Here is an 18,444-nt window from a genome sequence, read left to right on the forward strand (position 1 = left end):
CTTACAGTTCGGGAAAAACATGGAGGAAAACCAACCACAGATAATCAGCCGAAGTGAGATTAGAATCCACATTCAACTATACGAGTCCCACTCGCTAATCCCTAGACCATGCCAGTGGCCCATAACTCTGCTGCAGCAAACAGCCACATTCATTCATATATGGTTTTATTCTTGAGCGCAACAGAAATTAATTAACAATAATGTAGTGTTGGAAAAGGAACCACCAAACTTTCAATTCAAAGGAATAAAATTAAGTTGAAAAACGAAAGCTGTAACAAACCTACATGTTATAGACAACTTGTTAACAAGGTTTCGAGATTACTTACTGCCTTGCCCTGTACATTGTACTTGAGGTGTCATGAAATCATAGCAATGTGTCTAGGAACATTAAGGAAAGGTACGTTATAGTACACCTTTTGATTAATATACATGAATAATATCCATAGTGTACACAAACTTAACATTAACAAAACAAAGAACAGAAGCGCATTACAGAAGTACATACTGATAGAGAGTCCAGGTGCATAGTGCCAGGCGAGCTCAGATGCTCCAGGCCATCACCACCTTCTTGAATGGAACAAACACTGCCCGATCAGGATCACTGCAACATGCACTCAATTTAGTCACACTCTCACACAAGCAAAATAGTATTAATAACCAGTAGTTGCTCCTGAATAAAAAAAAGTGCATGCTACAATCTACATACTTAGACTTCAACAAACAAAATTTGATAACACAATCTCAAGGGAAAAAATGGAACTCTCTGCATCAGAATCCACAGTTGATTCCCGATTTACCACGCAAATCATCTGCATAGAATTGGAATATATCAGTCTCCTAACTGTCCATTGTGCAACTCAAATCAAGAAATGGATTCAGAACATCTCAAAATCTGTGCGTCAATGGCTAACTATGACAATATCTTTGAAAAATATTGGAGTGCAAGAGGTCAAATGACTTTATTGTCAAATGCCTGGCATTAGAAAACAACAACAACAATTTACAAATTAAAATGAAACAATAGGCCTAAGTACTATTTAAATCCTGTTTCCAAATGTATTATTATTATTATTATTATTATTATTATTATTATTATTATTATTATTATTATTATTATTATTATTATTATTATTTAATTTTTGTCTAATGACAGGGTCCTCAACTTGTCGTTATTTTCCCTGAATCAACAAGTGGGTTCATAGATGTCATTAGTACAGAGAAGAGTAGACCACTTAGTTCGTCAGAGACTATCCAGAGTACACCACAGTAGTCCACATTACATTCTTATGTTGACGGAGAATTGTTGAGATGTCACAGGGGAATTGGAGTACCCAGAGAAAACCCTTGTGTTGCAAGGACCACAAGCTTGTCTAGCACAAGTTATAATTTCAGGCCAGAGCAGGATTTGAACCCAGTCCCCTTGGGAAATCCAGCACTCTGACACTGAGTCACCATGACGATTATCACCATCACCATCATCATCATCACCATTATTTTTTAAGTTGGTTATTTAATGACACTCCATCAACTACTCTGTTATTTAGAGTTGATGAGATTGGTGATAGTGAGATGGTATTTGGCGAGGTGAGGCCGAGGATTAGCCATATATTACCTGACATTCGCCTTACAGTTGGGGAAAATCTCGGAGAAAACCCAACCAGATAATTAGCCCAAGCAGGAATCAAACCCTTGCCCGAGTGCATCTCTGGTTCGGCAGGCAAGCGGCTCAGCCGACTGAGCTATGCCAATGGCTATCATCAACATTAATTATCATTGTTGTTGTTGCAGTTATTTTAAAATCAGATTCTGCATCAAAACTGGCAGTAACACATCAATAATTTTGATCTCAATGAAAAAATTACAACTACACAAAGAATGTTAGAAGAACTACATAATCAAAACATAATATTATACCAATCCACTGACTGAGAGCTACAATTCTTGTAGCACATTAACAGTTGAATGCATATGAGGAGCGAGGGATAAAAGAATGAGATAAGCACATGTGTTGAAGTAAAACTATGCACTTTTTAATAAGCCGAAAAGGAGAGTAACATCATCATCATCATCATCATCATCATCATCATCATCATCATCATCATCATCATCATCATCATCATCATCATCCTGTTACATACAGAAGGCCGTGGATCACTATTTCTACCAAAGGCACCCACATTATTATCACCTAATATGTGAAATTTCACTAAAAAATCTAAGTTAAATGTGTAAGCTACCCAATCTACAGGAAACCAATCACTTACCAGTCAAAATACCTCCGGCCTTGAAACACGCCATCTGAATCACCCACGTCTTGCGGCAACTCAACTCCTACATGGGGATCAGTCAAGCCAAACACAGAGCCCACATAGCGAACCCGTCCAACCATCACTCTGCCCTCACTGGTGATCACCTTTACGAAGTAGTCCAACTTCAGGTCACGAGGGATTTTCGGTAAGAAGGGGTGAGCAGATTGTGGTGGCACAAATTCTGCACAATTCAAACACATAAATGTAAACAATACAGCATTTTATTACTTTTATGAAGGAAATATCAATTCTAACAAGCAAGCAATTTTTCTGTTGTCCTTTTATTATTATACAGAGTGTTTCAAAAATACGGGGCATAATTTCAGGTATGTATTTCCCACATGTAGACAATCAAAATAGTTCATTACAACATGTGTCCGGAAATGCTTCATTTTCGAGTTATGGCCTTCACAACATTGAAATTCACCGGAATGTTTTTCTTTCCGCAGGTCGCTGTCATTACAGAAGATGTTCAAAATGTCCACCTCCTGCTTGAATACAGACCTCACATCGATGTCTCATTGACCTGCGAACACGATCCCAAACTCCAGGAGTATTGCGTATGTCCTCAGAACATGCCACAATTCGATTCTGAAGGGATTCTAAATCAGGCACGAGAGACGAATAAACAAATGATTTTAAATGGCCCCACAAGTAGAAATCGAGAGGGTTCAGATCAGGTGAGCGTGGAGGCCAAGCAATTGGGCCACCTCTACCTATCCATCGATCAGGAAACCTTCGATCCGAGTACTGGGGAGCCGTACGACTGAAGTGTGCAGGAGCGCCATCATGCAAGAAGTGAATGTGTTGACGATTGATCAGTGGAGTGTCTTCTAAAACATGAGGTATGGTGTTTTCCAGGAAGTTTGTGTACGCCTGCCCCGTAAGTCTGTTTACAAGTACATGGGGTCTAACTAATCGATCACCAATGATACCGGCCCACATGTTGAGGGAGAACTGCACCTGGTGATGAGATGGAACAGTTGCTCGTGGGTTTTCATACGCCCATACATGCTGATTGTGGAAATTTGTTATGCCATCTCGTGTGAACTGTGCTTCATCTGTAAATAATACTAAGGCAGGAAAGTTCGGATTTACACCACACTGCTGCAAGAACCACTGACAGAACCTAACTCGTGCAGGGTAATCTGCTGGTGACAGGGCCCGTACACGTTGCAAATGATAAGGATACAATTGATAGGCTACTCTTTCAACAGTCTCCAGACAGTCGTATGAGGAACATTGACTTGCAACGCTACCCTTCTATCGTGTGCTGATAGAAGGAGTCATGTTCACAGCCTCCAGAATCTCCTCCTGTACTTCTGGAGTTGTAGATCTTGGTCGTCCCCTTCCCAAACCAGGAGAGTTAAATTTTCCATACTCGCACAGACGGTAATGGAGACGTACAAATGTCTTCCGATCTGGACATTGTCGCTGTGGGTACCACTCCTGGTACAAACGACGAGCCAGCGCAGCATTGCCGTCCGCCTTATCGTACATGAAGTGTATCTCTGCCAGCTCTTGATTTGAATACATGTCGCATAGTCTAACGCCTACACAATACTGAATGTAACCTTCGCCTCGGAATGAACTGTCAGAGTGCCCTCTTAATGTCTCCTATGACGGCAACGACCTGCGGAAAGAAAAACGTTCCGGTGAATTTCAATGTTGTGAAGGCCATAACTCGGAAATAAAGCATTTCCGGACACATGTTGTAATGAGCTATTTCGATTGTTTACATGTGGGAAACACCTGAAATTATGCCCCGTATTTTTTAAACACCCTGTATAGAGAAAATACTGTAATGCTGCAAAATAAATTTAGAGGTTTCCGAGGCTTCCAACAACTCTAATAGGCTAATGAAAAAGTGGTTTCTGGCATGTTACAAGTCTTCAGATTTATCCTAAACTACTGCAGGAATTTTATTAATATTCAATAACTACAACAGAGCCATACAAAACAGTGACTGTACTTGGTCAAGACTTGCTTACCGTTGAAGGGCTCAAGCCCTTTAACTGGTTCTGAATCCTCGCAGGAATGCAGAGAGTGTAAGCTTGCCCTGTTCAAGCAGTGTCTGCCATGATGTCATTTCTCCTATCCAAAGTTCAAGCAAGGCCTTCGTGAACAAATTAACTTACCAGAAAGAAAGAGATTTTTGGTAATATCCATTTCTTTCGCCACTTAAATGTTCATCATCTCCCTAACCTTTATTTTATAAGAACTAAATACTCCTCTTTTTGTTATCTAGTATAAAATGTTATTTTACAAATATTCTTACATTTAAATGATTATCTGTTTTATAACCTTAAATGGAAAAGTAAAATAACAGTCTCTCGATTTAACACTACATAACTATGCTAGTTTCCCATGCACCTATGAGGAAGGCACAAAAAGACAATCAATTAAATAAATAAATGGTAATGTTAATGCTCTAATGACTTGGTTAAAGACAATTGCATTTAACAAGACACTCGAAGATGGAAATATAAGCATACCAATCATGGTTGATTTAGATTCCTGAATCATGATCAGAATATTTCACTGATTTGAAACTGACAAGAGTTGTATAGTTATTGTTGATCATTAGTAGAATGCTAATGTAGTCTGAATCTATCTGGCAGCGGCAGTTTGATCATAACATACGAGCTTTGCTAAAACAACATTCACAAAACACACTTGCTGCCAAAATACACAGCATATGTCTTGCTACTTGCGAGAGCACTGATAGATCTTCCACCACTTTGGGAAATTATAAAATTATAAACATTTATTTCACCTTCTACAGAGGATCTACAGTCTCTTTTCTTGCGTGGCAATAGTTGAAGTTTTGTATCAGAGACAAAAACCAAATGACAAAAAAGTGCATTTTAGAATGAAGATAAGGTAAACAGCCATTAAAATAAAGCATTTGCCGTTTCCTTGTTAACAGATACTGAAAGCTAACCAAGCGCTTCTGTCACAATGTCTCTCGTCCTTGTTTTTGGAATTACAGTTTGAACTGAATCACTAAAGTAAATTTCAAATGAATCGTCACTTTGTGTGTAGATAATCAAGTGAATGTTTTACCTCGAACTGGATCTGGCTCAGAGAGTCGGCGATTTTGTCTGCGACGTCCAACTCTCCCCCAGTCGGCTCCAGTGAGTATCGAATCAATGGAGCGTCGTAGATATTCTTCGGCCTCATCGATGAGTGAATCAGTTGAATCGCCACTGTCCAATTCAAAATCCGATCTGAGATCTGGGAGTGACTGTCCAGGGTGGCGTGGACGTTGAAGGGAAGACACTGCAGACAGAATCACGATGAAGTTGTCAGCATTAAACGAGACGATATATGGTGACTACAGTAGAAGTACTTGGAACAAATGTGACTCACACTGCAGCTAATATTTTAATACTTGCAGTCAGTTCTCTTCTTTAATGCATTCTACAATTGCATTCATTATATTTTGATTCTCTTTGGAGCTTGATAAAATTTTAGCTATTCTTTCAAGCTTACAAAATCTCTGTAGTGAAATGATAAATTTTGAGAAGGATGTGGTACTATCCTTGCTGTAGCACAGTAGTACTTAACTAGAAATTAGAGGAGCCAAAAGTGACAAATAGTAATTTGCCAAGAGCCACAGTGCATTGCACAGTATTGAAGCTTAACAAAATGTGCGAATTTAAATAATAATAATAATAATAATAATAATAATAATAATAATAATAATAATAATAATAATAATAATAATAATATATATTATCATTATTATTAGTATATATAATATATATATAATATAATATAAATAATAATATTATTAGTAGTATATATATTTATTATTATTATTATTATTATTATTATTATTATTATTATTATTATTATTATTTCAATATAAAGTAACAGAAGTAACACTAGGGTTGCCAACTTTTTTTTAAGAAAATACAGGAGACTAAAAAATAGAAAATAGACAAATTATTCGGTTCAGTTACTAGAAAACAACTTTATTCTACACTTCGGCAGCTAGGCTTAAATTAAGAGTGTTTTGAGACAGATTTTGTCTCGTGTAATAGTTGAAGTAGACTGCAGTTTTCAGCTCTGATTTGATTAAATGTGTCGTGCTCATGTTTCGAACATCTGTTCAATTAATTATTGCTCATGAGATGAAACTCCCTCTTTGTATGAACATTACTACTTGGTATGCTTAGAACAAAACTAACCAGCTTTTCCAAATTTATAACATTAACACTATTTCATTTAGAAGAGAAACATTTCTGGCAAGCATTACTTTCTATAAAGACTGCAAACTTTAATGCATTTCTTTAACAACAAAATTCATCATATAATCAATCATCATTCACGGCAAAATCAAATGTTCAGAATAAAATTTTTAACATTAAGCAAAAATAAGGGAGAAAAATGCTTAAATATAATAATAATACAGGAGCCAGGAGACTGTTAAAAATTAGGGGCAAATACGAGAGATCCCAGGAAATACGGGAGGGTTGGCAATCCTAAGTAACACCTACATATTACTGGTATTTTTGAAGCTGAAGGGCAGATTTGGCTAATCTTCTGCAAAATCATACGAGTATTAATATGAGCAGGTATATTTGTTGTTTTATTTCACCTGTAATCTGTTTTGAATTTAAAAATTTATAAAATAAAATATTACAAATAAAAATGCGTTGTTTTATACTGTATATCATGACAAAATTTACACACATGACACTTAACTCAACACTGAAAACCCAAGAGCAGGTACAGACTCACAGCCGATTTGTTTCCTTGAATAGTCAGCAGAATATTGAAAACTGAAGGAAGCAGGATTTATTAGGGGGTAGAGCCATCCAAGAGCAGGTACAGGCTCGTAGTCAACTGGTTTCCTTGAACTCTCAACATAATACTGAAAATTTCGGAAGTAGGATCTGTTACGAGGATAAACAAAGTCATAAAATCGGAGAGTAGGTACAGGCTTGCAGTGGACTGATTTCTTTGAACAATAGTGGCGTTTTGTCTCGTCCACTCTGTATAATTAGCCTAATTACAAACACAAATGCAACATTGTAACAAGAGAGGAAATGAAGCAGAACACAAACCTTGGAAGGTGACCTTGTTCTTAGTTTTGGTCTTGGTAGTTGCCAGCTTCGAACCCTTGATGGTTGATGACCCACAGTATGGGCCCTCTCGCGCAGCTGCCCAATAGCTGGCTGAGTAGAGATTCACATCAGAATGGGGCGTCGTGTACGAGGGTGAGAACTGAATACTGCGAGAGCGATGACTGTGGGTGGGTGATGAGGGCACGGAGCCCCAAGTTGGTCTCTGGTTTATAGAGCCACTGCGGTACATCTCGTGTGAAGGCTTCCACGAATGCCTCCTCCTTGCATCCGAGTATTCGTAAGCTGCATGCACAGGAATGGATGTTAACGACCCTCTGTATCGCGGTGTGGCAGAATAGCAATCTATGTGGGACTTGTGCATGCCGCCATACTGCATCAAATTGTTATGAGCACAGCTGCACGGAGACCAGGAATCTTTGCAGTACTCTCTAGAATGCAGATATCCAGGCGAAACAAGATTGTCAGTTACATGCCCCATTTCCATCGTCTTCATGTAGGAGTAAGCACGGGGATAGTTTCTGCATAATTCTGGTGTGACGTTTGCCACCTGAGCAGAACCATCTTGCTCCGCTCCTTCCTGACTCAGATGGTCTGCACTCCGTGATAACTCTGGAACCATGCTTGTGAAGTTGATGTCTGACAGGAGAGTGCGTCTAGCCTCCTGGGTCTTATCTGAGAGCTTGAGCGAATACTTGTTGTGTGTCGTCTGCTGAACAGGGAGAGCAAATTTGGATGGCAGGGTGGTAAAGTTGTGAGACACTTTGTGTGCCAGGTAGCTCTCGGATTTCCAGTGTGAGGGAAGAGCTGTGATATCAGTCTGTGCTTCTGACTCTCGTTTGGAAGAATTGCGTTCTACGAGGATTGGTCTCACTGGCGATTTCCTATAGTCCTGCTTCCCATTCCGAGGACTTTGCACTGCCGTTGGAGCAAATTTCACTACAAGAGGTCGTGGGCTTGCAGGCGCCGGTCCTAAGAGTTGGCTCTTACTTCCTGTTAGTGCTTCTCTGTGGATGATGGGTTGGTACACCAGTGGATTTGGCATCGTGTTTCTTCGTGACACTCTTCCATGGATTTCGTTCTCGTCCACTACTCCACATTTAGAAATATCCGTCTCAACCAACACAGACTGTGTCCAGGTTTTAGTTAAGTTAGATTGAACCTTCTCATTAGCATCTTCTTCTTCTGGCTTCTTGTCACTCACGTCCCCATCTAACATGTCTTCAGGTGCCTCATCAAACTGCTCAGAATCTGTGAACTTGAGCAGGGCAGGAGTCCCGCTGGGTTGCCAGGCATCTGTATCAGTGATTGATACCAAATCTTCCTGCAGAACTCCCAGCTCTTTGGTCTCTTCAGTAGTGAAGATGAGCTCAATGTCATCAAGTTCTTCCGACTCATTATCGGATTCACCTGCATTTTTGCTCCCCCTAGGAGTCCCCCCCTCGTGCTGACTATTCTCACTGCAGAGTGAATGGTCTTCTTCAGACATAGACCTCATGCTAGGCTCCTTGTGGTCAGACTTCTCTGGCGAGTCACCTTTCTCTCTTTCCAAATGATCCTCATCAGACTGCACTGTCTCCACTTCATTAACAGCTCCATCATGTACTAACTTTTGACTATCCTTCACCCCTTGACATTTAGGTGGATCCATGTGTTTTGTATCTATTTCCTTTTCCTCTGATTCTGCTTTATCAAGGACTTCTCTAAGTTGCTCTACATATTCTGGAACCTTGTCTCTGCTCAGAACTCGCTGTCGTAAGATGTGATTCTCTATTGAAAGCTTCTCAATAGTATCAGTGTATATATTTGTGTCGACCTGGGTTTGAACTTTGTCACGCAAGGTCTGTAATTCAGCGCGGGTATTGTCCAAAGCAGCACGGAGGGACACAATTGTTTGGTGCAGTGCTCTCACTGTTTCCAGATTCTGTCTGTCAGGTGCCAGCTCTGTGAATATCGGCCCACGCTTCCTAATATCCATTTAGCTGCCAAACTGGTCATGTCGAGGATCCACTGAGCAGTCTGATGGTTTGTCAGTTCTGGACTTCTACAGTCCCAGCAAACTGAAGTGTTGGGGGACTCAGCCAACTAATAACCAATGCAATTTAAATTGCAAAGTTTCTGACACATCTCCAATTAAAGCACAGCATGGGTAGTAATATCCTGCAAAGAGATAAAAGATTAAATGAGTGCCAACGAGCATTTAAAGTGATTCAGATACGTTGGCTCCAGTTTTGTCAGACATCTCAAATCAGAATAGAGGCACAAACATAAAAATACCACTTGATATGCTGTTAACTTAAGCCAATCAATGACAAATAAATCATTTAAAAATTATTACTGTCCATTTCACACACTCATTCACAGCATCAAATGTAACATTTCTATTTATCACTTCTGCATACCCACTTTAACATGTCGTTATTTAATGACTGAAAATATCTTTGTAAGATATTGTAGAAAACTGACTCGGAAAAGACAAAACAAAGCTGTCTTAATTAAATTATATTAACACTAGTCTAAAATAAAATGTCTGTCCATTTGAAAGTCATTTGAGAAAATACTCTTTCTAAAATTTATTTAAAAATGGTGTGCATAATCAAGAACTTGCTAATTTGAAAATGTGACATTCTATGGTCCATATTCCTGAAAATTGTCACTAGTCACTAGAAGTTTGAAAATGACGACAAATCGCGCCGAAACTAGTCAGTAAAGTATAAAGTATCATTTAAGTTCTATAAATAAACACAGTGAAGTACAAAAGTTGTTAATTTAACAAGTTTTAATTATCATTAATGAGATGCAAGTGTTAAAATTAAAAGTGTGTAAATCAGGAATGACTACAAAACATTAACGTTATAACTTCTTTACTGTGTTAATATTATGAAGATTATCTGGCTGATTAGGCTTCGGGCAATGATGGACACCACGTCGAAACTAGTCAGCCAGGTAATTTTTATAATATTAACACAGTAAAGAAGTTATAACGTGATTACACAAGAGTTAAAAGAGTATATCCAACAAAGAAGAAGACAAAACACTAGTTTTATTAAAGTTTGTATAAAAAGTACCCATTCTATTTTATTCTAAGTCTGCTATTGAATTGGTTGACAATGTTCATGATGTATATCAATCGCATTTCTTTGATGAAGACAACTTCCTTATGAGCACTTGTTCCTTCTTATTTTTTCATACATTTCTATAACTTACAAGTGTCTGAAAGATTCATTTGAATGATCAACAAGGCTTTAACACTTTCAATTGTCACTGACGATTTCTCTGATCCCCATAGATTATTAATTATCGAAAAAGCCCTTCCTACGGAAACATTGGTTCCAGGGAGAGACAAACGACGTCTACAGTCTTAGTGTGTTATTTAAAACATATGTCGTTTTGAGTTTTGCACCCTACTGTATTTTCCATCATGCATAAATCAAGTAAATAATTAAATCTGGATGAAATTAGAGATTATTTTATTACTTTTCCGAGCATCAGAACTATCCTGAAAAATTTGAGATGTATGGTCTCATATGAATACCTAACACTGTTAGCACAATTCAAATATGATTGTTTTTAAGTAATTGATTAACTAGCGGACTTACTCGTGTTAATTACGGTATGTAAGTTTGTGTGGCTTACAGCTGTTTCGGTGCTTCATCACACCATCCTCATAGCCTCCTAGATCTCGGCGTCATCTCGAACTTCTCTGCCTGTTATGTGGGTGCGTTTGATTGTTGAAAGGTTTGAAAAGTGGAGTCAAATAGTGTGTGTGTGTGTGTGTGTGTGTGTGTGTATGTGTGTGTGTGTGTGTGTGTGTGTGTGTACTGAAATTGATCTGTGTGTTGAGAATTTGATCGGGGTGTGTTTTAGTGTGTTTGTATATTTCGTATTGTTCTAGTGTGTTGAGATTTTGGTTCTTGGGTTGTATGTATAGGTTTTCCATGTCCACATTTATGTTATTGTATGTATGGTTAGCATTGGTTATGTGATCGGCATATGTAGATGTATTGTGTCCTCTGGTTATTGCTTTAATGTGTTCATTGTAGCGTGTTTGGAATGATCTGCCTGTCTGTCCAATGTAGAACTTGTCGCAACTTACATAACTTACATAATTAACACGAGTAAGTCCGCTAGTTAATCAATTACTTATATTCAAGTGTTAAAAGTAGTGTACGCAAGATTCAAAATGGATTGTTTTTAATTAAATACTGTTTCATAACAAACTGAGTAAAAGTTACTTGTATTACGAGATTGAAATTCCTATCTCTACCTGGTCCTGAACCTGAACTCTTCAAGTCTGTAGTCTATTCCTCTACCTGTGGAGTCAACTCGACTCCAGAATAAAATGCAATAAAACACCTAATCTAATATTGTACAAACAAATACGTGGCTGCTTCTATACAGACCATGGAACAAATAAAAAATGCAAATTAATATAAAACAGTGTAAACAGAACGGTGATATACAAAGGAAAAATAAACTTCATTACAATTCTATTCTAATGTCCACAACTGGATGGAGCTGAATATAAACAGCCGAAAACAGTTCTTTGGCCTTTTAGGACTTAAAGAAGGATATAAACCAGTCAAATTATGTAGTTAATTGATTCACTATTGGACTTACTTGTGTTAATTATGTAAGATTTGTGCGGCTTACAGCTGTTTCAGTGCTTCACGCACCATCCTCAGAGCCTACTAGATCACGGCGTCATCTCGAACTTCTCTGCCTGTTATGTGGGTGTGTTTGTTTGTTGAAAGGTGTTGAAGAGTGGAGTCAAATAGTGTGTGTGTACTGAAATTGATCTGTGTGTTGAGAATTTGATAGGGGTGTGTTTTAGTCTGTTTGTATATTTCGTATTGTTCTACTGTGTTGAGTTTTTGGTTCTTGTATGCTAACCATACATACAATAACATAAATACGGACATGGAAATCCTACACATACAACTCAAGAACCAAAATCTCAACACACTAGAACAATACGAAATATACAAACACACTAAAACACACCCCGATCAAATTCTCAACACACAGATCATTTTCAGTACACACACTATTTGACTCCACTCTTCAACACCTTTCAACAATCAAACACACACACACATAACAGGCAGAGAAGTTCGAGATGACGCCGTGATCTAGCAGGCTCTGAGGATGGTGCGTGAAGCACTGAAACAGCTGTAAGCTGCACAAATCTTACATAATTAACATGAGTACGGTAAGTCCACTAGTTAATCAATTAATTATATTCAAGTGTTAAAAGTAGTGTACGCAAGATTCAAAATGGATTATCAAAATTATGTAGGTTTACATTTGTCATCACGAGCTATTGGCTTGATTTCTGTATAGGGCCTATATTGCCAACAATGAGCAAAATTTGAAATCAATGGATTTAAGTGCTTCAATATCACTTTGGACTGCTATGAAAAAGAGAAAGGAGGAAGCTGAGGAAAAGACTACCAAAATTTCTACGAATTACCAACTAAGAGGCTGAACAAAACAAGGCAAACCAATAAAGAAATCACTGAACTCAAGACATGTGACTGCAACATATCAACAAATTACCAAACTTCATTATAGCTACATCATGAGTTGGTAGAGACATAAAATCACATTTCTCTCTGTTCTTTCTCCTTTACTCTCTCTTCATGATATTCACTTAATATTAGAATGTTATGAGGGTACCTCCGAAACTATTTTCATTAAATTCTTGATTTACGAGTAGGCCTAGTTAGATATATTGCAAAGAGCAGTCATGAGTCTCAGTAGAATTCTGGGACAGTACAATATGAAGGTTTCAACAGAGAAAACCAATTGATGAGTTTTCAAGGTAAGAACTGGTGAAGGATGAAAGCTGTAATGAATTATAAAATTGTAGAACAGACATCAAATTTTTTGTATTTAGGATGTAAAATATCAAATCAAATGAATGCTGACAAAAGGAAAAATGTAATTATATACAATAAATTAATTGGAGTAATCAGGAAACACTTTAATAAAATATACGGTGAAAATAAGCAGTGAAATAAAAGATACATAATGTCTTGAAGTATTGTAGTGAAACATCATGGACCTCGAGTAAAACTGTTGAACAGAAACTCGAACCAACACAAATGCGATCTGCTGGATATTTAGTCGGAGTACCAATAAGAGACTGAAGAGTGACTTAATTAGTGAACAGCAAAAAAGTGGAGAACACTGCTGTAGACATAAGGAACTACCACCAGATGAGATGGGAAGACCCAGAACCAGAGGGAAGGATCAGCTGAATTCAGAATAGGACACTACTTTCCCAAACTTTAATTAGGAGGAGGAGGAGGAAGAAGAAGAAGAAGAAGAAGAAGAAGAAGAAGAAGAAGAAGAAGAAGAAGAAGAAGAAGAAAAGGAGGAAAATAAGAAAATTACTAATGTATTATTTTTAATATCGTCGCCTGAATGCAAGAACTAGGTAACTCGAAATTTGCGTTTTTTAGTTACCTCTTTTAAAGCATAGCAAAAATCGCACAAAATGTAATCCAGGATCTGGTAACTGATCGAACGATACCAGCGACATCTATTTTCCAATATAACAAATAGGTAAAAGAAAACGAGACATATTCCTTAGTGCAATAAATAAGTAAATAGGCGATGTCACAAAATATGAAAAATCAAGTTACCTAATTCTTGCATTCAGGCGACGATATAGTCTCCATGTTTCTTGGTGCATTTAGCTAACTGGTCGAGAATATCTCACTTCAATTTCTGAAGGGCGTTCATGGTTGAACAGTGAGCAAATATTATCACGTATCAAAACACTTGCCAATAGCCTTCCTCTGTTTTGTCCAAATTACTGATAGTATAATTCACACTGTATATACTTAATAGTGTTCAAGAATAGGACCCTGGGAATCCCAGAACATCAGTAGAGAACGGATTCTTAGGCAAGAAGGCCTAATGTTTTTTTCCTCATACATTCATAGGGCCTATATATCTTTGAAGTACTGGTAGTTCGAAGTTATGAACGTGCTACCATAATAATTTTAAATCTACTTTTAGTTTACATAAAATAAATGTACAGTCTTAGAAAAAATTTTGTCGCACAGATACTTTGTAAGTCCCAGAAATGGGGCAGTGCGCATGATCAGAGGACGAGAGACCTGGTTCACATGAGGACTAGTTGAGGTAATAAAATTATTTTTGTTTCGTTGTATATCTGACCATGCACCTGTCTCCTTTCTGGCACTTATAAAGTATCTGTGGGACAAAACTTTTGTATAAGACTGTACATATTTATATACTAGCCGTACCCGTGCGCTCTGCTGCACCCGTTAGAAATAAATATAAAGTAATTACATAATTAAAATAGCACATTTGATCCAGGGAACATTAGTGTTTGATAGAAGGATAAATAGTTTAGTATGTTACTTAATTTAAATTGTATTTTAAAAAATTAAAATGCGATCATTTTGATCAAGAGACCATTCATTTGGTGCAATGACAATTCCTTTAACATGTTTCTTAATTGTTATTACATGCAACCATAGTTTAATGAAGATTGACATATCATTTAGTTTTAATGTGTATACTTTATATTACTTGCTATATGTTTCCATTGAATTATGGTAATAATTTTAACCCTTATTTTTTACGTCTTCAGTAAATGGCACTTGGCCCACTATGGTTCTGGACCCTTCAAATAACTTAAATAGTGATATAGCATATATTATAATGATATACGTGTATAATTATATTTCTTTCTTTCGACCTCCTATGTACCACTGCCATGGAATGAATAAATGTGTTTTTTCTTCCTACTAAAAAATTTTATATTTTGCACATAGGAGTTATTGCAGGAACAACAACGCTATAATCTGAGGTGGCAGTGAAAATGTATTGTATTGTTATCTTAAAAGTCTTGTATATAATTAGCTTTCGATATTACTTCATACAAACACAGAAACATTCTCTGTAGGTTATGTTTAATAGCTTTCGATTATTGTTGTCCAAGGCCCCTTATAGATGAAGTCATTTGTTTCCATTTCATTACAGGCCAATAGGTGGCATCGTTATTTTAATTTTAAAACTCATTTATCTCATTAAATATCAGTCCTATCAAAATTTTTCTTAGAATAAAACTTATAGGAAATCATTTTCAAAGAAACTTTTGTTATGTAACATTTTTCATGAAAATCAATAATAAGGAAGATATTTCGATTTATTTAATTCAAGCCCCCTTATAACTCCCCCCCCCTTTTAAATAAAGTATTTTGAATGCCATATAGCCTAAAAATCTTAAGTTACAACGAACTTAATTTATATTCCAATTTTAATATAAATCGGTTCTGCCATTATTGCGTGAAAAGATAACAAATATACAGACAGACAGACAGACAGACAGACATACAAACAAAAATTTCAAAAAAGCGATTTCCGGTTTTAGGATGGTTAATTATACATGTTAACACCAATTATTTTTGGAAAATCGAAAATTACCAGAAAAATGTTGGCTACAGATTTATTATTAGTATAGATTGCTTTAACATATTAATATATGGCTTAGAATATTTCGTAAAAAAACATAAGCTTAATACAGCTTTTTTTGTTGCCATGTCACAGTCACAACTTTATTAATTAACATTAATTTTAAACTTAATTCTTTTAAATTTTAAACAATTAATGAAAATTGATGGGAATACACTAACGAATGTAAAATATGTTAAATAGATTGGACCATTACTACAACAAAATTGTTGGACTATGTAAACGAAAAAAAAAAAAATACTGAAATGAGAACAGTGATCAGCATCCTTAACTCAGTTTCATGATTACAAATATTCTATGATAAAGTAACTGATAGTATATAGGTAATTCAATTATAAAAGCGCACTAACAAAAGATGTTTACATTTGAATACTAAAGAGAAATATAAGAATGTATTATTAGTTACAGATGTGGATTAAGACACAATCTTGGTTTTTCGTGGTTGGATAATATAAAGAGTTAAATGATCCAGAAGAAAAATGTAGATTAATAAAGACATTTTACAGAAATATAAGCACAATTAAGATAGTATGATCGTGTCACTTGGGTGTAGGAAAGTAACACTGTTAAACAGTTCACGAAATGGAATCCATAGGGAAAAAAGAAGTGCAATAATCTATCACCAGAACGAAACAAGTCTAGGCCTACCACTAAAATTATTTGGTACCATATGGCTTTCATTCTGTAATCACAAACGCACATCATGGTGAAAGTAGTGAAATATCGTAGTATAAAATTTCGCCTGAAATTAGGAAGTCAACTTTATTTTCTTTTCTGATGATTACTGGTACCGGGTACTTCAAGATGATAATAGCATTTTACCAGGAAAAATAGTACATTAGAATCTGATTACCCAGACTACATGGGCTGGGGGCAATCCAGATAAGAAAAAATCCGGCTAACACAGAGTGCTATATTGTTTTTGATCCTATAACCTTGCAGCATAGTGGTTATTCAGAAGAACCACTGGTTTCTTTCTTCCTAAATTTTATGGCACAGATATTCCACCAAGGAACCACCTTTTGAGTATACACAGAGGTGCCATTCTGTGTTTTGAAATTGTGTGCAGAGTTAAAATATTGAAAAAAAATTGATCGAAGCTTTATTATGATCCATGATATGGAAAACATAAAAAATTAATTTGTGCTGCAAAGGGTTAAAGGGACGAAGGTCGAACTCAATAATGTAGAAAGACGTTACTCACATGTACATAATAAACGAGTTTTTATTCGCAATACAGTACAGTATGTAGGGTAAAGGTTGGTAATATTGTGATACGAGTAATATTGTGATAGTTCTTTTTGAGAATTTATTGCAATTTTACTGAGTGAGAGAAGGACCAGTTTTGTGCAGAAACTTGTCCACGAACCGTCCATTAATATGTTGATGCAAAAAAACCGATCCTCCTCTCACTCAGTAAAATTGTAATAAATTCTCAAAAAAAAAAATAACTATCACAATATTACTCATATCACAATATTACCAACCTTTACCCTAGTTGACTTCAAAAAAAACTTCGTTATTGTTCAGTGCTGTATATACATACACTACTGTAACATTAAAAAAAAAAAAAAAAAACAATCTAGATAACATGGAAGGCCGGATAATCAAAGTCCAGATAATCAAGAATGTAAAATAAGTATCTGTGATGCTTATTGTCCTGCACATTTTTATCATTATTTTAACTCACTTATAAAAGTGATTATAAAATTTATAATTTACTTGTGTACATGAATATTCATACTACTGCTTCAATACATGCTCGTGACAAAAGCAGCATTGATTTTGCTTTAAAGTAAAACTGGAAGTAAAAAATTACATCATTTGTAATAGTAAGTACCGGTATTGGAAGTAAAGAATTACATAATTTGTAATAGTAAGTACTGGTATTGGAAGTTTACATCATTTGTAATAGTAAGTACCGGTATTGGAAGTAAAGAATTACATCATTTGTAATAGTAAGTACCGGTATTGGAAGTAAAGAGTTACATCATTTGTAATAGTAAGTACTGGTATTGGAAGTAAAGAATTACATCATTTGTAACAGTAAGTACTGGTATTCAAAAGGTATTTTTAAAATGTAGTAATTTTCTCATTCAAATAGATTCTCTTGGAATTAAAGAAAAAATCCTAGTACCCATATGATTTTACACATAACATAGCCTGAAGTAATATTATCATAATTATTCTCAAACAACATATTATATTCGGGATAGCTAAAATTATAAATTGAACTATGACAGTTTTTTCATATAAAACTTTAAAATAAAGTTTTCTGCCTTATAAGAAAAATATGGGTTATTCAAAAGTACCAGTAGACATTACTTTAATGTATCGTACATTTAAGTCCACACTGTGATGTAATGGTTAGCAGGACTGACTCTGAAAGAACAGGGTTGGTTCAAATCAGGGTTAGGACAAGTTAATTTGTTGGGGTTTTTCCTAGGTTTTCTCTCAACCAATTGAAGAAGATATTGGTGGGTAACTTTCGGTATTGGACTTTGGATTCATTTTTCCATCATTAATTT

General features: G+C 36.1%; 1 protein-coding gene across 1 annotated transcript in view; it reads right to left on the reverse strand.

Moving 5' to 3' along the window:
* Positions 1 to 18,444, reverse strand: part of LOC138712362 (uncharacterized) — a 21,719-nt gene continuing 3,275 nt past the window's right edge. Inside the window, exons 2-5 of the mRNA XM_069844031.1 lie at positions 7,385 to 9,562; positions 5,376 to 5,591; positions 2,265 to 2,490; positions 1 to 601 (exon numbers count right to left, since the gene is read on the reverse strand). Coding sequence (XP_069700132.1) covers positions 541 to 601; positions 2,265 to 2,490; positions 5,376 to 5,591; positions 7,385 to 9,380 — 2,499 coding nt within the window. The 5' untranslated portion in view covers positions 9,381 to 9,562 and the 3' untranslated portion in view covers positions 1 to 540. The remainder of the gene's footprint in view (positions 602 to 2,264; positions 2,491 to 5,375; positions 5,592 to 7,384; positions 9,563 to 18,444) is intronic.

This window comes from Periplaneta americana, chromosome 13 (assembly GCF_040183065.1).
Source record: "Periplaneta americana isolate PAMFEO1 chromosome 13, P.americana_PAMFEO1_priV1, whole genome shotgun sequence".
Lineage (NCBI taxonomy): Eukaryota > Metazoa > Arthropoda > Insecta > Blattodea > Blattidae > Periplaneta > Periplaneta americana.